Source organism: Argiope bruennichi, chromosome 5, assembly GCF_947563725.1.
Source record: "Argiope bruennichi chromosome 5, qqArgBrue1.1, whole genome shotgun sequence".
NCBI lineage: Eukaryota > Metazoa > Arthropoda > Arachnida > Araneae > Araneidae > Argiope > Argiope bruennichi.
The window spans coordinates 114,890,193-114,915,890 of NC_079155.1; the positions used below are offsets into that span (position 1 = coordinate 114,890,193).

General features: G+C 31.4%; 1 protein-coding gene across 2 annotated transcripts in view; it reads right to left on the bottom strand.

Moving 5' to 3' along the window:
• Nucleotides 1–25,698, bottom strand: part of LOC129968806 (protein trachealess-like) — a 251,748-nt gene that overhangs the window by 94,168 nt on the left and 131,882 nt on the right. For both annotated transcript variants that reach the window (XM_056083069.1, XM_056083068.1), the window contains exon 2: nt 10,166–10,401. In XM_056083069.1, coding sequence (XP_055939044.1) covers nt 10,166–10,391 — 226 coding nt within the window. In that variant the 5' untranslated portion in view covers nt 10,392–10,401. The remainder of the gene's footprint in view (nt 1–10,165; nt 10,402–25,698) is intronic.

The following is a 25,698-nucleotide window of genomic DNA, read 5'->3' on the forward strand; positions in this document are numbered from 1 at the left end:
ACAAATCTATATCAAATTTTAAACTTGTCACAGAAAAAAGTTAAGAATCTCTCGTATTTAAAATTGAGAATATGTTTAATTCGATAAGTCAAAAACACAATGACATAGAAAAATGAAATTCAGTATGTGGTATTGCTACCGACAATATAGTTCCAAGTCAAATTTTGAACCCTTTCACTGTACCTTTCACTTTTTTCCACTGTACCCTTAAGAATAAAGTGTGCAAAGTTATGTTAACGTATGAGAAAGTCGAAGGGATATAGATCCCTTTGGTAATTACTAATTTTAATTGTACGCAAAACTTTTATTTTTACTTTCTTGAACATTAAGAGAAAGTACTGCGGCAGTCAAAAAATTCGAAATACAGATTTTAACAAAATCTTCACGTTTTAGATCTCTCAGAATTCGTAAAATATCTTAATTATACATCTCTACCCTAAAAAAATTTATTTCAATCAATATATAATTATAAGTTTAAACATTTTAGGTGATAATAATGAATAATAAATTAAGTGGACAGTAAACTAAATGGACAATAAGGTGGACAGTTACCGCATTACTGGAGAAAGGCACCATAGTTTTTCCTTGAAGTTTAAAGAATATGGATTTTTTAAAATTAAATTATGCAAATTTGTTTCATATTTAGAATTCAGTTACAAAGAATGTATTGATTAGCAATGTTTAGAATGACTCTTTATTCAAATGTACATCATTAATTTTTACATACATTAAAATTATATCATTACGTTCATTGAGTCATTTATTCATTCTTCAGTCATTTTGTTTAAGTTTATTACGTTCATTTTGAGTCGATCTTCATTTCATGAAAAGTACCTTAAAAAGTGAAGAATTCCGTTAAAGAAAATTAAATTTAAAATAGAGCTCAAGCTATAAGAGTTATATAAAGCTTACGTCAAAATGACAAACCACCAGCTTTTACTGCTATCACCAAAAATGAATAAATAAATGAAATAGAAAAGGAAAAAACACTCTTTCCCTTTCTGGACGTAGAGACGATTCTGTACGAGGGGATGAGCGTGATTCGATTTTCGCGGGGGTGGTTCAGGTGCGCCGTTCCGGATGGACAAATAACGATGACCACCCACATGCAGATGCGAGCTGAAATGGTTCCATTAATAATAGAAGATTCTCTTTCTCTTAAACTGCATAAGTAGTTTCGTTCTGACATTTACGTGGAATCGGTTAGAATGCCCTCTACCTTCCTAGACTCTCTGGCTGTTAAATAAATTCTAGAAAGTCTCAGTTGGACAGAAAAATAAATTTAATAAAGAATTTAATGTTTTTGCGACTAAAAGGGTGGGTAGATAAAAACGAATTTTAAATTATAACAGAAAATTAAAATAGTTGTCTTATTATTCGAATTCAGGAACCGTAGAATTTCAGCAGTTCCAACTATTTTCAGGGAATGAATTCCATTTTATTGTGCAGTATTTAAATTTAAAAGAAACAATCTAATTAGATTTGATTTTTCTCATTTCATAATTAAAAAAAACCTGAAGCTTTATTTTAAGGCCTTTTTAGATGAACGAAAAATTTCGGAAGCAACCAAGCAAGGGATATCTGTTTCTCATTAAGTCATTTTCTCTATTGCTATTGTTTTTCGGATACGAATTATTAATGCAATCTGGCCCTATTTGTCTCACAATTCCACTTCTGTTTGTCATTTCTATTTTTAATTGTCATTTTATGAACGAAGAGATTAAAATGCATTGAGCGAGTTAACAGAAGGATTATTACCATTATGACAACATTGGCAGCTTGATAATATAGCAAATATCTTCTTTTTTTTTCTCTGAGAAGCATTTTGAATCCTGACTGGCCAATTAAATTCAAGGAACTGAGAAATGAAGTAAGTTTCAAATTGCAAATTTGTAGGACGAAAAGTGATGACAATTTTGGCATTTATTATCATTTTACTTATTGTCATTTACTTATTAGTACCGTTCTAGTACTAAATAGTTGATAGAATGATAATGACCGCCTGAATAGTCGGGGTACCTTTCCAGGTCACTCATTAAAGTATTTATATCAGGTTTAGTTTAGTTTAGTTATAATAACATACTGTTTTGATGCATTAGAGCTATTTTGGGACGCACCTCGCAATTTTGAACCGCAGTCAGATGACGAGGACGACACCTAAGCTTGCACCCCCTCTCCAAACTTCCACACCATACCAGTGGGAAGACGTTTGGTTCTGACGGATTTAACGTGCACCAGACCCGCTTACACGACGATTCTTCGGTGGGATCGAGCCACGAACCTGAAATCCTCCGGTTCCGAAGCCGAGACCTTACCACCAGGCCACCGCGGCCCTTTTGTATAAGGTGCGACGTCTACAAGCACATTTTAGAGCTATTTGAAGACTTAAATAGCTACTCAGGTTCACACTTTGATATTTCTCACTTTCAGTTTTTCAAAGTCACTTGCAATGATTTCAATGAGTTAAACATTTTTCAGTACTCTCGCAATGTTATTGCTCACTCAAAAGAGCTATTAATCCTTCATTCGAAATAAAGGATGGATTTCGATTTTCAAATAATTTAAATTCTAGAGTATGAAGTATAGAAAGTGAAAGTATTGTAATCACGAAAATAAGAAACACTAACATTAGATTTTCATTATTTCCTCATTTTACACATACCTGAGTCCACAAAACAAATTCTTGGAATTACACCTATCTGTAAACATGACGACCAAAACCAAGAAGGCTATTTTTTTTCTAAACTCTAATGGGTCACAAAAAAAGAAAATGAAGAGAAAAAATGAATTTATTACTAAAAGTTAGGCGCAATCACAGTCATTTTTCGACATTATCAACGTGAAATTTCTATCATATTGGTAGATCAGGTTTCCTGTCCTTTCCTTGAAAAATGCTACCCCCTTAACATTCTTTTGAAATTCCTCATTAAGTTGAAAGCAATTCTTCAATTCAGAGAAGAGATGAAAGTTCTCAGCTCAATGCCGCATTCTCCATGAAGTGTGACAGTGTGCAAAACTGTTGTAATAGAAAATCATGTTCAACGATTTGATGAAGAAATGGAACTGGAATTCCAGGTAACGAGATGGACGATCAGCATACTATTGCGATTTTGGGGAATGTGTATTTAGACACTCTTGCTTCGCATTCTTTCCTTAAAAAATTCCAAGAGTTTTCAGTGTAATGAGCAGCTAGAAACGAATGTTAAGGCCCCCCTCATATTACTGTTGGATTTAGTTTAATTATATTAACGTCCCGTTTTAAAGCAATACTAGGACTATTTTGGGATGGACATCGTAGTTTTGAACCGTGGTCGGATGACAAGGACGACACCTGAGCTTGCAGCCCCTCTCCAAACTTCCACACCCCACCAATGACTATATTACTGGTGGAAACGTTGTTCGAAGAAGTAACCGATAACCTGGTCCTTAGATATGACAAATAATTAAATCTCATGGCGATTATGATGAAAAATATTTTTTAAAAATAACTCATAGTAATACATTTATTTTGCTCTTTACAATTGTTTCTTAATGTCCCTTTGGAGTTTGAGAGAAAAACAGCCCTCTTAAATATTTCGAGCTAGAATATTGGAATTAAATATTGGTTACTTAGGAGCTGTCAATCACTGTTAAATTTCGGACCAAAATTGACAAAACTTTGTGCAAGAGGAGATAGATTAATGAAACTTGTTATAGGTTTTTATTACCGAAATTGTCGAACTTTATAATATCTATAGAAGTCTATTTAATTACTTCATTGTACGTTGGATCTGTCTATTTGTGCACATATGATCCAAGATTTAAACACATAAGAAGCTGGGAAAAGGAAATTACTAAACGATTTTGATGTCAAATAGTTGATAATGATCAAATTTTTGACTCATCAATTAACGAGAAGATGTACGGATCTGAAATATATACTCGTATTTTATTCTTTTCATTACGAAGTGAAAATAACCCGAAAATGTTCTTTGTTACAGAGATTATATAAGAAAAAAGCTGAAAGAGCATAAATAAGTGCTCAGTCTGCTTTTTCTGCCTGTTTCATTTTATAAATTTTGTACAATGAAAACATTTCACTCCCAATTTTTGAATTTATACTTTCTTATTTTGAATTTAAATATTTATTGTATATAACTTATACTTTTGATAATGAGTTTTTGCTTTGTTGTCCAATTAAAATTTTTTAGTTCCCCCATAATTTTGAAATTAGTATAATTAAAACATAATTTAATAATTGCGAATTTATGTAATTTGACTAAGAAGAATTGAAAGAAGCTTTAAATTTTCACAAAATTTATATTGTGGAAAATTTTTATTTTTAGTTCTCTTTGAATTATATCTAGATTGGATTTGGTTACATTTTAAAACAAATTTTGTCAACAAATCTAAATTTTATTAAAGTAATAATCCGTCAAATTTATCATTAGATTTATCAAGGTTAGAATCTATAATTTCTATGTTCTGTACTACATTTCAAAAGCAGAATAAGAAAAAGCAGTTCAATTTTGCATCAGCTTCATTTCTCAATAAAATATATTTTTTTCTATGTTATACAACGGAAGAGGGAAAATTTTAATTAGTTAATCATATTACATTAATAGTTTAATGGTCAAAAGAGCAATCGTGAAAGCGAACAAACTGGTCATCAAAGGTGATTAGTAACTATTAATAAACTAGTAAATACTAATAATAATTAAAAATAAAAATAAACTAATAGTAAACAATAATAATAAATATATTAATTTTTTTTTGTATATTTGCGGTTGCAATAGTGAAAGACATGTTTTTAAGGAAAATGAAAAAGAGTAAAATGTTTATAATTTTACATACTCCTTTATTTCAATTTTTAAAAATTAGCGTAGAAGTTATACAACCAAAAAATCAACACATATATCTTTGGAATCAATAAAATGTCTTCTATATTATAAAATTGAGGAGGAAAAAGTCGAGTTCTTTTGAATGTACAAAATTTTGAAGGTCTCAATTTCCTTTATTCAAATCAAGTTTCCAAATATGGTAATTCTTTATGCTTAGAAAAAAGTCAATAATTAAAAAAATTTAAAAATTTATTTTGAATCAAACAAATATCAATCAACCATAAAATAATGTATTATGACCATAGCTTGAAAAAGCTTAGAATCATAGCACCATGATATTTAAGGATGCTTCAACAAACTTAAAGTGTTTTTCTTCCTTCAAAACAGACTTCCTTATTGAGGATGGGTGTAGGGGAGCATTCTTTTCTTTGCAGCCCCCCTTCCCTGTGACAGGCTGTAAGAGCCTCATGAGTATGGACTTATGCAAATCCACTTAGAGGCCGAGGCGGCTTGTCAATAGTTGTTGGGCGACGCAAAATTGATACGACACCAACACTAAGGAGATTCAATAAGTTACTGCAAAGGAGCACAACGCAATCATACAGATATTGCTTTGAAGTGGCGCCGTTTTGCTTTTATTTTTATTGCGAATGTGTGCGAGGCTCTGTCCTAGCTCCCTTTCGGAACGAAGTCATGGAAAATAAGTAAAACTCTTTTTCCGAATATGTTTGTGGGATCATATGTTATATTCTCGATAAACATATTTCTCTATTTTTCCCTGTTTAGGCGAAACTCTATTGCATTTTATTTGAAAAGGATAGAAGACTGTAGAACAGACATTCATTGAAAGCATTGAGAAAATAAAAACAACAAAAATGAGAAAAAAGGAAAGAAGGCATGGTAACGTAGCTTTTTTTCTAGGGTGCTATGTTTTGCAGTTGTTTATAGGCTTTCGAAAAGATCAATAAATCTTTATGCAATCAGAGGATACATGATATATATGTCTAGAATTTTAATAATAGGTGGAAAGAAGAGAATCAAATCCCCAAATTATGATGGGAAAGAAATTATATATGAACAAATTTTTATTGCAAATTGCACCTGTTTAGCAGCAACATATACGGAAACAAAATTACATAATTCTTATATTTTTAAAAAAGACAACTTTTTTTCCATATTTGTCATCCTATTTACTGTTTCTGAATATTCCAAATCTTAATTATTAAAAAAAAATAATGATTTCCCATTTTGTCCTCTTTAGAATGTCAATTAGGATCGTGGAATATAGTCAAAATAAGGTTTTATTCCAATGCAACCTTACCAATATTTACCACCAAGCATTTAATACCAAATAGCAAAAAAGTATTAACATGCAGTCCTTTCGTCGAAAAAACAAGCAGGATTTAAGTATTGTTACAAAAGAAAAAGAAAAAAAATAGTAAACCAAAAAAATGGAGCCTTTGTTACGGAATGCGAAAGAATAATTACCACGGTAAGAACTTTTTACGGTAAAGATAAGTCATTTTACTAATGTTATTTCAGACTTTTATTTTAATACAGTGAACAATCTGCAAGATATCACTTACACACAAATATTAGAAGCTTTGTAGGGGTGTCGGGGAATTGTGGAATTAGTAATATTTTAACTGTAGAATGCATGACTTTATATTTTTTTTTACAAAAAAATTATGTGTATTTTCAATAGATGCATATAATTTAGGAAAATTATCAACAAAAATTTTTTTTCTCTTGAAACTAAAAAAAAAAAAAATGAAATAAAATAAAAAATAAATAAAATGTGCCAAACAGCTGCGTTAATAGTTAAACAATAATCCAGTGACACAAATCACATTATAGCATAGTTTGTGAGGATTGGTTAAGTTTGGTTATATTAACGTCCCGTTTGAAGCAACACTAGGGCTATTTTGGGACGGACCTCGTAATTTTAAACCGCGGTCAGATGACGAGGACGATACCTGAACTGGCACCCCCTTCTCCACATCACACCACACCAACGGGAGGACGTTTGGTCATGATGGATTTAACGTGCAATAGACCCCCTTACACGACGGTTCTTCGGTGGAATCGGGTCACGAACCTGAAAACCCTATGGCTCACAAGCCGAGACCTTACCACCAGGCCACCGCGACCCTCATAATTTGTGAGATAAAAATAAAAATCCCGTTTTACCAATATATAATTTTCACATAGCAAAAAAAGTAGTATTTTTTATTGGTTAAACTATTCATTTAACAGTTATCTTGGTATTTTTTGCAAGTTTTCAGTTTAAATCTAATTTTATTACCATTATTGTGATATACTGTCATTTTCTTTAGATATTTATCAAAAAGCATTTAAAAAAGGATATCCTAACATTCTTTACTGCACTTTAGAGTCATGTGGAACTTATAAATGTAAATAAAATCTGTAGCTAAATGGCTACACGATGTAATGTAGGGTTCATTCTTTCTGCCTGCCATTTTTATTGATAAACGCTTAAAGCTATACCGAAAAGTTACACTTGCATGTCCTTACTTGAAAGACTGAAGCTAATTGCGTTCTTCATTTGCCGAAACGTATGACGTGAAAAATGACCCTACTGGACAGAAAACTTATTGTTTTAAGCTCGGAGCTTAAAAGGGGGAGGGGAGCGCCGAGAAGAAGAAAGATCGTTAGAAAAGGTCCGCAACCCTTTCGAGAGAAGCAAACTCGATTACAGGCCAATTTGGGGGTGATGACCATCGGAGAAAAAGCGACTGAATCAGCTTCCACCCTTTTGTCCTTTTATACCTAATGAAGCCTTAATCAGTGGGGTGCTTTTATTTGATGAGGTCCTTTGTCCGGAAGACACTCGGACCGCTCCATAAATCCTGCGGGGAGGGGGGAAATGGTGTGACTCCTGGTAATGAAACGCGGTAATTCAGTTTATGAACTCTTTCGCAGACAAGAAAATGATTCTTTCGCCCCTTCGCCTCTGATTTCGAGTTGTATTGGGTGCTCGGAGTGGATTCTTCTTGTTGACTCAAGGAAGAGGGTTCACTCTCCAAAGAGAAGTTATAACAGTGGAAGACTTAACCCGGCACTTCTTTGCAGAAAATGACTAAATGGATGCAAGATTTTGTAATATTAAACACAGTTAATTATATAAAATGTAATCAAACTATTAGAAATAAATATATACTTTAATTTGTCTAGTAAACGAAGCATTTTAAACGATGTAAAGAATTAATAAGTGTTCAGTTGATGAAATGTTAGTCAGTTAAACTGTTCTTGACGACTATACTCGTCATGGAAAAAGTACAACATTTTGCGTAATGACGAGTTTATTCGTCAGGAATAATATGTAGTGACAATTTTCAGTTTGAATAATAATTTTAGTAAAAACTCAAATATATATGCATTTTATACGGTTTGTTTTTTGACATTGGTGTACTCTAAGAGTGGGTTTTATATATATATATATTTACTAAATCAAAGGCATTCTACAATTTTTTAATTGACCTTTTCCTCACTTCATATACTGTTTCTGAAGTAGCAATATTAATTCCTATTTCCGCTGGTGAAACTACTACCAATTCCGCGTGTATAGTGTGGTCACTTCCTTCAAGTTTGCAGCAATAATTATTGACATTCTCAAGTTAATCAGTTAACTGTTTTTGACGATATATACTCTTCATGAAAAAAGTACAGCATTTTGCATTATGCCGAGTTTATTCATCAGGAGTAATAAGTAGGAACCTTTAACAGTTTGAATTACAATTTTAGTAAAAATCAAACATATTCGTAAATTTCAAGATGTTTAAAATATTTTGAGGCCCAGTCGAAATTAAAGGGAGAAATAGAAGGTTATTATGCGTTGTACCATGCTTTGCTACCATTCTCTAACAGCAAATTAAAATAATAAATTAATTTTTTATGCTTCTTTTTGTTCATATGCACAACATATATGTTAGTTATAATAATTTTAAGTAAATAAATAATAATTAGATAAATGAATTTTAAGTAGATAAATAAATGTGATTATTAAGAAAAAAAAGTCATTTCATTACTACATAATTTTACATTACACATACTCTGCATTTGATGAGTATAATCGTAATCGCCAGATTTTTGCGACACTATTTAAATATGCGTTTTCCGAAGACGGCTAATTGGTTAAGTATATTTTCAGAACGATTCCCTTGTATAATTATTCACATCTGATAAAACTGTCTTAATATGCTAATAGTTGAAGTAAAAATAGTTCTTTTCTTCTAGAAACAAAGTTGTTATTGTTGTTTCTTATGGCATTTGCCATGGACAAGCCCGCTGTTACGAAGACAGCCATTTTAAGCCGGTGGGGAGCGTCTCTTATTTTTATAGTAGCGCCATCTAGGGCCATCTAACGACCTAGCTACACACACGTCACAACCCTTTTTACGGGGCGGACTTCATTCACAGATCGTAATTTAGACCTGAATCAGAGAACGATCGCCCCTGATCCAGTACCCGCTGTGGTATTACTCTCGACATGGAGGACTTTGTGACCACAACAGATTTGTACGCGCTTCAGCCACCAAGCACGCGGGGAATCTTCGGTCGGTGGGGTTTGAACTTGCAACCTAAGGGGCGCGAATCCAACGCTCTACCAACCAGGTTATCCCGGCCTTTGCAAGAACAACGTTAATTAAATTAAAAGACTAAGTTCCATCATTTTAGACCAATTAAGTGCCATCTCAAAGAAACACCATTCATTCATTAATGGATATTCCCCGAGGCGACTACTGAACTGGCCGTAAAGAGTGAGATTCGAAATTTCAATCAGTTTTCGTCTTAAAGCAACGCAACTTTTTAAAAAGTTTAAAATCTTAATGCATCAAGACTACTTCACTAATTGTGACTAATGTTATTGGTGGAATGCATAAAATGACAATCCCCATTAACATTCAGTAGTGCATTTAATAGCTCAAACAATGTAAAATATAATTCTTTATAACCATTTAAAGCATTTATTCTAATGCAATAATATGTCAATCTTTAACTGTCTAGAAATTAGGTTTTGGGTCAAGAATAGAGTGGATCATCTTGTATGTGGATATTTAAGGTTTCATATTCTGTTATGGATTTCATGATAGATCGACAAGCATTTTGAGAGAAGCAAGCAAGTTTCAGACGAGCTCTACATTAAAAATATTAGACATCAAAGTATTTTAATTCCGAATATTTAATGAAATGCTGTGAATTTTGCAGATTGTTTATTCGCCTTCGTATGAATAATACAGATTGGATGCCATACTCATGTCGGAAAATCCTAAAAAATTCACTACACTAATTCTGTCAACCTTGGATGATAAGAGTGAACTGACCTTTGACCTTGGAGTGGGCGGGCGTCTCCCTGTTCCAAGGCGGGTCCCCGTGTTGGATGAAGTCCCTGAGCTTGAGGTAGCTGATGCTGAGCCGGATGATGGAAGCCTTGTCCAGCTGCGTCGTGATGGCGGCTGGTAGGGGCAGCAGCTTGGCCAGCTCGTAGAATTCGTAATTCTCCTTCCCTCTCCGGCTTCGCGCAGCGTCCCGGGACTTCTCCTTCCGCATCTCCAGGATGCTGGTAAAAAGTAAAATGAAATATTTGAATTTAAGAAACAGTGGTTAAAGATTAAAAAAGGTATAAGGTAATAATATAATATTAACTTTGCCAGAAGGAGCTTTTTTCTATACGAAATGCAGAAAGAGAAATCATTGTAATCGCCAACAAAATTTTTTACGCGATTTTGACGGATCTACACGTTTTAAATCTCTTTGTATCCGAAGAAAACAGCTTTGAAATTATGCTCGTCTGTCTGTCAGATTCAAATTCAATAATAATTTAAAATTATCGGTGAAATTTTATAAATGAATTTAAAACCAAATCTGTAGATTTCAACCTAATTTTGAACGAAATCCATTCACATGAAGTCCGTCTGTCTGTAAGAGTACAAGGAAACTCTCGATAACTGCTGAAAGCAATGAGCCTAGGTGAATAAAATTCGGTACACAGGTTTATGATTTAAAACGTAGACTCGTGCTAAATTTTGAATTAAGTCCGTCAAGAGAAGGACTTTTTCTTGGTCTCTATTTTGACATGTATGTAAACTCAACAACTCTAAAGTGTAATGATTTAAATACACGAATTTTTGGTATGTGATCTTGCCACTATAATTGTAATTCTATGTCAAATTTTATTTTTAATTGGTTGGAAAAAAGGCCCAAAGTACTTAATCGATTTTCGGATACTTGTGCATTAACCATAGGTCTGAGTCAGGGGTTAATCGCCAAAAATATCATTAAAGATCACACGTTAGATTTAGTAATAAAGCTAGATTTTCTTTAAAGATCTATTTTCTTAACCACAATCTCCAAATGCCATGCAAGACGTTCGTAGCCTTATCGAGTTCCATAATTTTTTATAGGAGAAAGAAAATAACAACTTGGTGAAAGAGTATATTTCTTCAGCATTTACCACTCCTATTGGCTTAATGTGAGCTTATGTTTTCATCCAGGCTAGAGTTTCCCTAACACTTTACGGACCATCATCGATTTACAAGAAAAAAATTCCAACGTTTTCCCTCTTATATAATAATTTATCATACCAAATATTAATAAAATTAATTATCTAGATATTATACCAAAAATCTATATATAAAAAGTCACTATGTAAAAGCTATCACTATCTGTATGTCAAAGATAAAATCAAATTCAACCCGATATTTTTCCTTAAAAAGTAAACAAAATAAATACAAACCAATAAGAAATAAGAAAAAAAATTAATAAGACGCTTGAGGTTGATGGAAATTTTAGCAAATTTGTCAATGCTAGGTTTCAATTTCATTAACATCACTCGGACATTGACAATTTCAGTGATGGATTTCCTGTTTATTTTTTTAGATAGTAGACAAGCTTTAAATGAACCGACACTTAACTACACGCGATGAAGAAAATGTAATTAAAAGTTTTTTCTTCTTCTCTATAATCCAAAATAGAAATCTGGAACTGATTTTTAATACCAAAACTCATGGTATTAATTTCTGAATTTTACTTTTAATGCTTTGTTAGCGATGAGGTCTTGGAGTTCATCTTCTATATTTGATGATTCCGTAATATTTGTATTAATGAAGGGATTGGAAACCCAACTAATGTAACCACGACTAATATGCAAATCTACTTTATTATATAATCCTAAACAAGTAAATACACCATGGACCCACTTCTTTACATTCTCAATGCCTCCCCCCCCATTGAAAGCCTACATCACTCATCACTCCATTAGGAGCCTATGAAATGAGGGTTAATTAAAAAGATAAACGCACTGCTTAGGAAAAAAAAAAGGATGAAAATTTTGCATAGTTTTATTTGTATTCAAAACTTCCAAGCAAAATCTACTCCTATACGTAATTACTTTCCCAATTTATATATCTGTCAATTTGTAGCTTGATTTTTAAATACCTTTTGCAAATAATCCCTTTCACCGTCCTTCACACGAACAGCACTCTCAGAATTTGTTGAAGTTGATGGTATTCCCTTGTCCTCAGCATTGGAAATGCATGCCGTCATATCTGAAGCATCCATTTCCAATTTGGACACCATTTTCAGCTGCTCAAACATGTTTACGGCTGGTTATTGAATTAAATGCTTCATCACGCAATAAATACATCTAGATGTCAAAAGTGTTGCAATAAAGATTCATCAAAATAGCCTTTTTTCGAAAATTTTTACAAAAGAGTGCAAATAATTTTTTGTGTGGTCTATATACTAACTTTTTAAAAATGTTTATAATTCCAAAGAAATACAATGCAGACAAATACAAATTATGACTGTGTAAGAAAAAATAACACTCTTTATAAGAATAAAGAGTATTATTATTTCTTACCCAGTCATAATTATCGCATATTCTTTGCTGTTGTTACGAATTCACAATGTTATTTCTCAGCGCAGTCGTCTACTAGTAAGGAAGACAGTTTTACAGATAGATCTGTCAGATGGATGATCGATCAATGACTTCCAACCTTGAACATAAACTTGGCTACTATTTGGTGATGAATTTTGCTACAAGAATCCACCAGGACGCGTATTGTGGTGATCTTCCTAGCCTTTCATTGCTCTATCACGGAAACTATGAAAATACAGGAGATAGAACTGTTGCCAATATCGAATTAGTGGATGAATCGTGTGCTGAGTAGCCAATCGTATATCCCAGTCAGTTGTGATTCGAGCACTACGTCACAAGTAAATCGGCAGTTGAGTTCAGCTCAAGAGAGTTGACAGTGAAGAATAGCAGGCGACTGAGAAAAGTGAATAATCGTACGAAGTTTCTCTACTGCGATGCTTTGTGCTATTACGGTTGTATACTATTGTTTACTTTAAGTATTATTCTTATGTAGGCTTCGGTTGAATTTTATTATTTGCGTGTTCATGTAGAATAAAGTGTCATTATTTGTTACTAAGCCCATTGGACCCATGATTTTCTGTTTCAGAATTTTAATTTTCTTCAAGAGTATCTTCTGAAAAACAGGCTTTACAAAACATAATCTGTGGTGCCTCTGCTTTCTCTCAATAACACTTTTCTGTCTGAATATTAAAAAATGTCTGCTTAACTGAGATTAAATCTCACTGTCTATTAAATATATTTTCAAATTAAACTAATATTCAACTTAATAATGATAAGAATGCAGATAAATTCTACTTATCAACTGAAGCGTCGTGATTTTTCTTTTTGTTAGCTTGTCTGGCCAAAGGAAGAACAATGTTTACAGATAAAAATTGCCGTTATCAAATCACCATAGGAAAATGATTAGGATCATAATTATAGCTCATGAAATTGCTTCAAAGAATACTGAAAGTCAATTAAATTGTGGGACTAAGAATTAAAAGTTAAAATTGCATGCAATAAATTGATATATATTATTGAAAATAATCTTTTTCGTTAATCAATTAACGATATGGAAGTAATGAAATTAAGTTTTTATAAACACAGGGAAACTGAGCTATTTCGAAGTCGACAATACCACTACTATAAAAATTGAATTTATATATATAAAAAAATACAATCCAAGAAAAACAGGATAAAAAATTGAGAACAAAAATCGAAAAGTAATAATTTTCATATTAAAAATGCAGTAAAGATTTATTTTATTCTCTGACATATTAACTAAATAATAAATCATTAATAAATAAATATTAAATATTTTAATAAATAATATAACAATCTTGTTCATAATTTTAAGAAAATTCTATAAATAAGCAATTTTAATGAAATAAATTTGTACAGCACTTTAACCAGAGCCGCCATGAGTGTACTTACTGTCCTGTGGCAAATTATAACACATATCATGCATATTGTCCTATTGTATATCATGCATATTGTTATATATACGCTAATCCCTCTATAATTTCAAAGTACACAAGTATTTCTTAGATGCAATAAATCCTATGTCTATTTAAAATGCAAAAGATGATAAAAACTCGAATGGAGTTGAAAATGATCGATTTCACACTCCTGCTTCATGTTACTTAAAATTGCATAATTTCATTTCCTAAAATTTAACATAGTCAAATAAGAAATCGAAGAAATTCCCTTACCTTTCTTTTTTATTCCAGATGAAAACTGTGAGAATTTTTTTTAAATTTACAATTAGGAACTAACATCCCTACATGTTCGGTACCCCGTGTCGCAGTACAGAATGCAAACAATTGGAAAATGAAATTTCAAAATAAACAGTATAATTCACATCTAACACGATAAAAGTTTTTTTTTAAAAAGATTAATGTGTTTAAAATTTTCTTTAAAAAACCAAAGACAGAAAAGAAAGAATGACAGATATTAAATTATTTATTACGACCAAAAGAGGAAACAAAAAGATTATTTGATGCAAACAACAAAAAATGAGAAAAAACAAGAAAAGAAAGAAAATAAGAAAAACAAGAAATGGGAAAAATTATTAAAATTTTTAGTTTTTATATTCAAAATAAATTCGAATTATAAAAGATATTTTAATATTATATCAAGAGAATTTAGCGATTAGAGAAACTATTAGGTGAACTATTTATGAATACAAATTAAAAATGTTCCGATCAGCAAGTTCTACAGTATTAGAGGGGATGTAACCATGCTGGTTTCTAAAGTGAAAGATAAAATATCTTTTTGAAAATAATTTATTTCCGTTTGTGAAAGTAGTTCAGTAATAAGTCTAAGATTTTTATTACCTAAACTTTCCGTTGAAATGTTGTCACTTAAATTTTAAATTGCAGCCTTGCTAAGTGAGCAATTAAAAAATATAAATTTTGATAAAACAAATAAATACTCAGAAAACTTTTAAACTATTAATTATAAGAATCTTTTTAGAAAACTATTTCGCACTTTTGCTCATTTAAAGAAATTTGAAACTTTCTGAGAATTTAAAAACATGAATCATGCTATTATCAATTTCTTTTTTTCACAGAATAAACAAATAATATACCAGAAATTGATAAAAAAAAATCACAAACAGTGTAGTAGATTGAAAAAGTTACTTTAAAATATGTAAATGTTTATTAAAATTCTGTACATTTTAATTTAGGAAGGATGAAAACGTTATTTAGGAATTTTTTTGAATTTTATTTTGTAGGAATTATTTAATTTTCCCTATCTTGAATTACAAATATTTATTGAAAATTCCATTACTTAGAATTACTTTTAGCCCATGAATAGGCATTTACTTTTAAGAATTACTTTTTTTATCCTTTCTAAGATATTTTTATGGCCTACATTATTATCAAGAGTTAACAGTTTCTTTATAACGTGATTCATCACATTTATAGTATAATGTATTTTCTGTAATAAAATTTTACTGTGAAAAATAGCCTCAAAATATAGTTTATATTGAAAGCGACGAAGATCTGCACATCATAAGCAACGACAGTTCCCAGTTGTAGAACAGTTCCATCGAATGTTTCAAACACAGGTGTCAAAGAAATAAAAAGAATTGGAACTCAACGAATAATTCGATCTCAGAAGCTTGAATCGATGAATTTATCTTACTTCTTCTCAATCGAATGCTGACCGTAAAAATAGAATTCCAATAGTTCCCAGAAGAGGAAGAGGCTAGCGAAAGTGGGTGACATCACTCCTGTTGTCATTCCCGGGGGAGTGACACATCCCCTCCATTTCGAATGCACCCCCTGCGAAATTTCGTTTGGAGGGGGTGCAGTATCGAATGGGAAGTCCAATGGACTGGATGCATTTGCACGTGGGATGGAGTGACACGAGGGAATCACTGGTGTGATTACACACCGGCCTATTCAGGGGCTACTACGCTCGATGGATCTTGACAGCGCGTCACCTGCTGTCAGTGATTTCGACCGGTTCTTTCATCACGCAGACCCCCAACCAAATAGGATATGCATCCTGGAAGATTTGGGGTCGAACATTATGTTTAACATCTAGTCTTTTGTCCCTCCATGGTGTTATTCAGTTAGACCACTAGAGTTAATTCATGCCTCCTGTTGCGCCCTTTAATTTAATCTCGGAATACCATCTTACAGGAAAAAGGAGGACACGATGATACAACACACTACAAAGGTAGCATGCAATTAGATATTGAGTAACAAGCAACATTATGGCTGTCACATGACTATGATGTAATTTCTTTAACAAAATCACTTTACGTGACATCATTTCTTTAACATTAAAATACCAACACTTAATACATACCTATTTCTACCATAGCCGGTGAAATGACCGAATTTTATACTGCCTGATTGAATGTATGAAATATGAATGTTAGAAAGGAAATTACAATTAAACAAAATTATATATTGCCAATTTCTATGCATTACAAACACAAAGAATAAGAATTTGTAATTCATTGCTTATCGCCTTTTTTATATACAGTAAACTTCCGATTATCCGCGGGCGGGTTATCAGCGCCTGCCGTACAAAGTTTTTTTTTTTTTTTTGACTGATTTCTTCAAAAAGGTGCAGTTTTACAGTTATGCTTTTGTAATTACATAATACATTACAGTATTAAAACAGTACATATGTATTAATTTTTTTGTGTATCCTTGACGCCTCTCGTAAGTACGAAGCACTTTTCTGTTTTCATTAACAAAATGCATTTTAGGTTAGTTTTGAGTGATATACTAAAATATTAAGCGTTAGTTAAACATTTTCTGCTCTTTTTTTTACGTTTTATTGTACATAAAACGATTTTTCAAAGTTGGAGTGACTGTTTTCTCTTTAGCTATACCCGTTTTTAGCTTTTTTCGGATTATCCGTGATTTTTGTTATCCGCGGCGGCCGCGCCACCCAATTCCGCGAATAATTGGGAGTGTACTGTATACAGATGTTTCCAATGCACATTTTTCACAAACATATTTTTCACATTTAGAACAAAAATTTGATGGTTTTATTTTCGTTACAATATCCTATTTGAAAAGTCTTACGTTGATAAAAATCTGTAATAGATTTATGCATCGATCATTTTGTATTTGATCTTTCTTCATTTGCTTCTCGAAAATAGGCGGTAAATTCCACTGCTAACTGGAGTAAAAAATCTTGTCTCGAGATATTTTCGTCTGTCGTTTGCTTGTACAAAATCCAGACATTTATCCCAGCTATCAGTGTGCAACTAACTGAATACAATACGCATTACATCAGAATTTCAGGTCCGATAACCTTATAAAGCAATAAATTGTTCTCACAGTCAAATGACCGGTATTAGTAGATAACAGTATACGACAAGTATTACTCAAAATAAACAAAATACAAATAAAAAATAACAGAATATTAACTGTATATAATTCATAGAAAAAATCATGAAGTCAAATGCGCAAAAGCGATAAGACGATATACGCATTTTCGGTGTAAAAGTTCATAATTGGTAATTTGACCGGTTATGGTATGTTTAGTGTTAAAATTGTTCTTGCAGTAGCTCCAAAATGGAATTACGACTAATGATTTGCGTTGGTTTGTTTTGTTTTGCTTGTTTTTTATGTGAAGTAAACAAAGTAAGCAAAGAGAAAGTAATGTAATCGTAACGAAATTCAATTTGAAATTTCTACGAATTTCCGCGGTTAACATACCTCTGAATCGGAAAAATATATTTTTGAAATTATATCTTGCATCATCTGTTCGCCGATGTGCATGGTAAAATGGTAATTGTAGATAATTCAATTTCAATTTCTTTGTAACTTGTTAGTGAGAAAAAAAAATTATATTTATGGGAAGATATAACTGAAAAGTAAGATGACAGCAAGGTTTAAACAGGAACTGTATAAAAACTGAAGGATGCAGTCCAAATAAGCTTCCTGTGGTCGGATGAATAAAAAAGGGCTCACGCGTTTTTTTGAAGATCATACTCGAAAAAAAATAGACGATAACTTATCGTCTATTTTTGTAGAATGTAGATATTTCAATTCCATCCCTTTTGTAACTTGATAATGACAAAAAATTATTAATATTAATAGGGAGATATGATTGAAAAGTAAAATGTCACCAAAGTTTAAGAAGGTGAATAAAAGAATCAAGTAAGCTCTCAGAAGTAGAAAATATCATGCTTATTGTCAGAATTCTTAAGAAAAAAAATATTGCTAGCATTACACTTTAGATGTAAATATATAACATTAGAATTTCCTGTAAAGTTATTATGCATTTGTAATGAGATTTTTTCAGTACTGTTTGTTTCACTATAATGAGATATTTTATATTTTTAAAGTTCACGATTTCTCAAATCAAAATTAATCAGTGCATTCCGATTAAACCAAATAGTGATAATCCAATATCCGAAAAAAAAAATGTAAATTGAATACAAAGTAAAGAAAGAAAATATTAGTGATACACTTCAATTTTATTCGCGTAGGGAGTGTTTATTGAATGAGAATAAATATAAAATAATGAAAATTGCAGATTTCAGCTCATTGATCTTTTTTTATTCATACTAAAGTTTATTTATAAACCAATAAATTTGTCAAATTAAACTAAAAATTTGTCTCATTTGCAAGATGCCAATACAGAAATTGTTTTTTCGCATCCGATAACGACGCAGACCAAAAGGACGGAAATATTTTTAACTTCCCCCAAAGTTACAGACGGCAGTGGATGATCATATATACTGATTTTAATGTTTACAACTGAGACAATAATTAAAATTAATTTCTATTTAAATAAGAGGCGCACGCTGGGCATTTTAATTTCGTATGTATCTTATTCCCAAAGCAAACCCTCTGCCAGGAGAAAAGGAAGCACACCATAAGGAAAGGAATGAAACCCTGTTATGAAAGATAAATGGAGATCTTCCGAAAAATTCGATAACCGAGAAATTTCGGATAGTTTTAGGGTTCCGCAGTAAGACACCCGAAAGCAATTTTTATGTAATTTTCTTTATCCGAGTCTGTGAAAACTTCTATTTCCCGGCTTTGTGTGGGAGGGTGGGGAGGTATAAAGGTATATCGATGTGAAAAATCCTTATTTACAACCGAATCTTGTATGGAAGCAGGGGAGAACAGGAAGGAAAGAAAAAAAAGAAAGAATCATCCCCTGATTGCTGACCGCAACCGTGTTAAACCAAGCGAACGAAATCCTACCCTCGCGCTATGACCTTAACTCCCTGTCTGTAGTTATTGCGCAGGAACCCCTTTCTAGAAAACGGGCAGATGGTGACCGCCATTTTTGGCCATAATGATTATCACGGCTTAAAATAATTGTTATTAAGTATAAAATTATGAATTCTTAAAATCATCCTTTATGGAATTATGCATAGAAAGATTATGTTTACCGAATCGTCAGCTATGAATTTATCAATACAGTTAATTATTTTATATATTCTTTCTGCTGTCAATAGTTTTTCGTAACGACAATTTAACTTTTCTTAAAACAGTTTATAGAAATAGGCATTGTAGTTGCGCAAGTCTCTTATTTTTTTTTATTAATAAAGTTAATCTATAAATATCACCAGTGACGGATTTAGGTATATGCGGTCCCAGGCAATGCATATTATAAGGCTTCTCTTTTAATAACACGGCCAATTTAACTTCCTATTTCAGCATATTTTTAGCATTTTAAGGATTTTGCTACTATCCTTTGAATTTATTTTATTAACTTCGTGAAGCACAATATTATTGAAGATGTTGTTTGGTTTTATAAGTATTGTAGTAACTAAGTGAACGCAATGAAACATATAGAAACCTAACCAATTCCATATGATAAAGTGTTAATATTATTCTAATATTTTATCATCTATATAATTTGTGTTTTTTACAAAACTATTTATTTGACAAAAAAGAAAAATAAATCTTATATGAACCTGCTTGCGGTCCTTTCTCGGATATATGGTTCTAGGTAGCTGCTTGGGAAATCCGCCACTGTAAATCATATAACTTATGTAGACAATAAATTCAGAGATATTTGTATCAATTATCAAAAATTCCAAGAAAAAAAAGATTGCAGTGTGACATCATATATTTTATTCTAAGAGATTTTGTCAACCATAAGTATATCCTCATGAAAATATTGTCCTTGAAATTTTGTGTACATATATTATGTTAAATATTTAATTTCAATAATACAACAAAACGAAAATTTAGCAGAATTCGGTTGCGGCAATAATATGTTTCCATGCTCTTTATCCCACAATAATCCTCCAGTGCTCTTTATCCCATAATAAGAGACAAAACGTTTGAGATTCTTTTTTAAATATTTAATCTTAGATGCAAAGTGCAATTATTGCCTGCAACAGCAAGAGTAATTCTTTTGCTGACTTCATATTGTATTTCGGTAAAATAACTCTAATTTATTAGATCTTAAATTAGTTATTAAAATATTTTTTTAATTTGTATAATTTATTCATAATCATTTTACGTTTATTTTAGAATTCGTTTTCCTTAGCGTCATTACAGTAAATTTAATCTTAATTTATTCATGTTTCTCTGAATTTATGATGAAATTTATTCAATTTTACTTATAATTATTAATTAAATCACTTATAGTTTTGCAGGAGTTGATAATGATTTTGTGCTGGTTAATAATGTTAAGATTAAAAAACTCAACTTGATGCTGGTTTAAAAGAATTCGCTTTCAAATTTTCAATCTCTATGTTTTAACAATTCGAGATTGTTAAGTGGAAAATTATAAAACATTTTCGGACGGGAATTATCATTCGATTTCACTATATAACAAGGAAATGCTGAGTTATAGAGCACTTATTTAATAAAAAAAGTTCGCTAAACATGCAGGATGTGAATGCCTCATTTATCTGTCTTAAATCTTTAATATGCATACTCAGATGTGATGCGTAGATTCTTGTATCATACGGCAACAACGCCACATGAAATGGTTTATTGAATAAGTTGTTTTCATTTAAAGTCGTGTAAATATAAAAACTCTTATCAAAACTTCAATTCTTATTAAAATTCTATTTTTATTCAATTCATTTTATTCCAATTCAGATAATATTGTGCCCTTATTTTTGACGAAATTTAGAAACACAATTGGAATCTGTAATTTTAAGCATTCATTAACCAAAATACCTAAACAAATTTTTCAGTATAAAATAAAAGAAAAATTAACATGATTTTTAATAATTAATTACCATTACTAAGAATACACTTTTAAATCATTTTGTTCTTTTTTTGTTTTAATCTGCATTTTAGTATTAAAAATATTATAAGGATCTTTAAATTCTCCACCCCATGTATATGGCACTGGAAATTTAAATATACTTCACGCATATGAAGTGACATGGGGAATTAAATATATTTATCGATTCATTAAATATATTAATCGATAAATATTTAAATATATCAATCGATTAACTCGTGGAATATTGAAATACATGTAATATAACAGGATACATGTAAAATAACAAAACTCTAAAATGCCAGGAAGTAAGTGAAAAACCAATTACGAAATTCCACCATTACAAACATGAAATAAGGCGATTTAATAAAAAGCGTTTAAGAATTAAGCTATCATTCGTGTTCTTCTCTAGATTAATCAAATTTAGTGCTGAATCGGAACTATCTTTACATGCTGATGATGACGGAGCGACTGGATAGTGGACAGCAATGGCCACTCATTCACTGATCTGGCAAAATTCAGTCGAAATCCGTGGCCGATCTCAGTTATTGTTGTCCATAAGGCTGAGCTCGAAAACTGACCATAATCCGGGGGTGGGAGAGGGGGGAGGTGTAGGAGAATAAGCCAAGGAAGGGGAGGGGGACAGAAAAGATAGGATTGCTTTAAGCAGAGAATTGAGGGATGGAAAAAAAGCAAAGGGGACACGAGGGGGGGGGGAGGGTGAAAGTGAAAACGTGTATAGAGAGGAACACTGTAAAAAGCTTTGGGGGAAATCACGACTCGGGTATCCACATGGGGATTTTTTTCTTCTCTCTTCTGATCTTTAGACAATCAGAGAGTTTTTGGATGGAGAAAAACTAATGAAAAACTTGAGTGTGTGAGCTTTTTTATCTTCTCTGCCTTTTATTTTCTGATATTTCTTCGGTTTTTCTTTCTCTGTGGTTTTATGGTCAGAGCCATTTCATTTGGTGCTTTCTCTGAAGCTTTTTCATAACGTTGGGATTTTCTCCAAAACCTCCTGTTAGGTAACATTCCCAATACAATGAACAATCTTGCATCTCGTATACGTACATTATGCGTATCTTACGACTTTAAATACACTGATTAATTAGTCACGTTTCAGGCAGACCTAATTTTCAAATGCATCCTGTCACTTAAAGAACAAAGAAATTCCCCCTCACTCCATTTATGATTCATTATAAGCAAATTACAAGAATACATGATTTTTTTTCGGATTAAAAAGTATTCGATTCTAAATCTATAGTGGAAATTAAACCATTAATTTATTAATGTTACCAATTAAAAAAAGAAATACATAAAAGAAGTGGGGAGGCGACGGCATGACAGAATTCCCCCATCAAATTAAATACGTATTTACAATTTTTATTTTATATTAAAGAGAGGTTAAGTGATTGTTTATTGTTATAACTTTTTACTTTATATCTTTTTTTTAAATCTAGCTATTTTCTTAATAAATACTCTCCTATTTCAAGCTCAATTAAAAAAAGTCATTAAAAATGTTTTTATAAACATACTTATTAGTGTGCTAATAAATGTAAATTATAATGTATTTATTTTTTACATAATAATTATTATTATCAATTCATTACTTAAAGTATTATAGCACCTTAAAATAAATTTTAAGAATTCGTGGAGCAGCAGTTAAAATGAGCAGTTAAGTTACAGTTAAAATGAAGTCCAATTTCTAATTATTATTAGAAAAAAATATTTAGAAAGTGGTTAATTGAAATTTGTTATACACATACATCGTTCCACTTTAGGATAGATACAAATTTATATCTACTCGAATTTATAAAAAAATTCTCTCTGTAAGAGCGCATTAGTAAAAAAGCAAACTTAGCTGAAATTTTCTTCACGAATTTTCTGTCATGGATATTTTATAATTTTGAAATTAATTTTATACTGTCTTAAAATTGGTAGAAGGTTTCCAAGGTATGTTATTTTGTTTCCTTAAATGAAATTATCTAGACAGCAATCCTATCACGATTCAGCTGTTGTAATAAAGTCTTGGATGACCCTTTTGTATACTAAAAAGTTATTTTTCGGTTCAGCTGCACATGCGAGGGAGAGGAAAGAATGAGAAAAGAGAAGGCACATACCAGTTCTCCCACCCTCTGTGCTGCAGCTCTGTGGAGTTCCCCATCATGTACAGACATTCCAGCTGCCTAGAGGGTGAGAGAAGACAGGTCAGAGCTCCGTCTAAAAATCAGCACAAAGCACAGCACACTACTACAAACTACTCACATTACACTTTATAATGACGGCACAATTGCTCCATTGCATTTCAAAATATAAATAGCGATATTATGAATAATTAATGAGTGATACTAAGATTAGGTCTTTATTAACCATTTAAGATAAGTAGCAATATAATGTAACAAAGTAAAGATTATGAGTATTTGATGCAAACAGATGCAACAACAGTTAAATCGTTAAAATTTCACAAAATACAATAATTACAGTAGTTTCAGCTAAAAAATTACATTTATCAGAAAATTATTACTATCATACATCGCCGCATCTCTACTATCATAGTTGGTCGTCATAGAATGAAATCATATAAAAGGCTTCCTGAGAAGTACATTGGAGATAGGCTGGTGCATTGCCCAAAGAAAAATATTAATTCCTTCCCTTGCAATATTATTTTATTTCAAAGAAATATCTACGAAATTTTACCTGTCAATAGATAGAAACAAATCCATGCTTATTTGATCTTTGTTATCCACTTGTCTGTAAAAACGGACTTCATAGAATACCACAGTATTTTTTTTAATAAAATGTCTTTATTCTTATAACAGTTTTCTTTATATTGATTGCAGGAGATTATGTTTAATTTAAAATTAACTATTATTGACTGTGATAGCCAATTATCCGTCCAATGACAAGGATTTTGATTGTTATAATAGTCAGACATGTCTCATACAAAAAAAAAAAAAAAAAAAAAAAGGAACTTTGAAGATATTTTAGAAATTAGAGTGATAGTAAATAAATTTTTCTAGCGGATTGTTGAAATGGAAGAACTTGTTGAAACTCGATTTTCCCTTTAAAAATTAACTTCCTCATCTGAAGCTTATAAAGTGTCAGGGTAAGTTTTACCATAGAATATGAATTTCTTTTTCCTTCCAAAATGCAAAAAGATTTACTGCGTTTAAGTGTAGCAGTGACATCACGATGGTTCATAGCAATTATTTTACAAGCATAAACAGTGTATTAAGTGCTGAATTTTTGACAGATTATTCCTTATCATGAATTTGAAGCCCTTATATGAAACGTTTTGCATTGTTTCTATTTATAGCGCAATCACACAAAATTTTAATTTTATATCTTTTATTCATATGATTATTATGGTCCAGGACAATTCTTGTATTTGAATTAATGTATTTTTACATCAACACTCAGTAAAATTCATGTGTTATTATTCTCAATAGGAAGTTTTATTCATGCCACACATATTCTCGTACGCATGCACTCAAACACAAATTTAATGTCTCTTATTACGAATTTTTCTGTTGTTAGCCAAATGTAATAAATCCTTAAAGACAATATGTTGACAAAAGTGCGCGAGAAAAGGAACATTTGAAAAGGTTTTATTATTAATTAAAATAGCAATAGTTTTTCTAACGGCTACCTATCTTTATAACACTCATTTAAAAAAATTATTTGTCAGATATTTAGTTTCTAAGGTAGAACCAAATTGAATCCTAACTTAAATAATTAAAATAGATCTAAATGCATGTTTTTCTATATTAGAACAGGCGATTATTATAAATGCAATCAATATTTTAAAGTAAATACAAATATCTATTAATGCGAATTTAAAATAATACACAATCCATTGTTTTTGTAAAAAGATTTTACGACCAATACATACGGTTAATCTGTCTACGTTTCTATTTTGCCTTAAATAAACGAAGCGTCGTTACCAAAGTAACTGTTAACATTCCATATTTCGAAAGAAAGAATAACATTTGAAAGAGAAATTGTTATCATTTAAAAGGACATAAAAATATGAGGACTCAGTATCTATGCGATTAGTCTCGTCTATGTAACCAGAGGATTGGAAATTCGAAACCGATTCTAGAAAATATCTGCCATGTTTTTGGTCTTTACGCATATTAAATATGAGGTTGAAAGTCAAATATTTTCCTGCTAGTATAAAGTGGAACTCTGGAGAAGAGGTACAGGTGCATGCATTTTTTTTTTTGTCTTCAAATCATAGTTGAAAATTATGAGCTCCAGTCCTCGAAAGTTCATATCATCACAAAATAACTTTTGAATTTCTGTAAAAGAAGACAT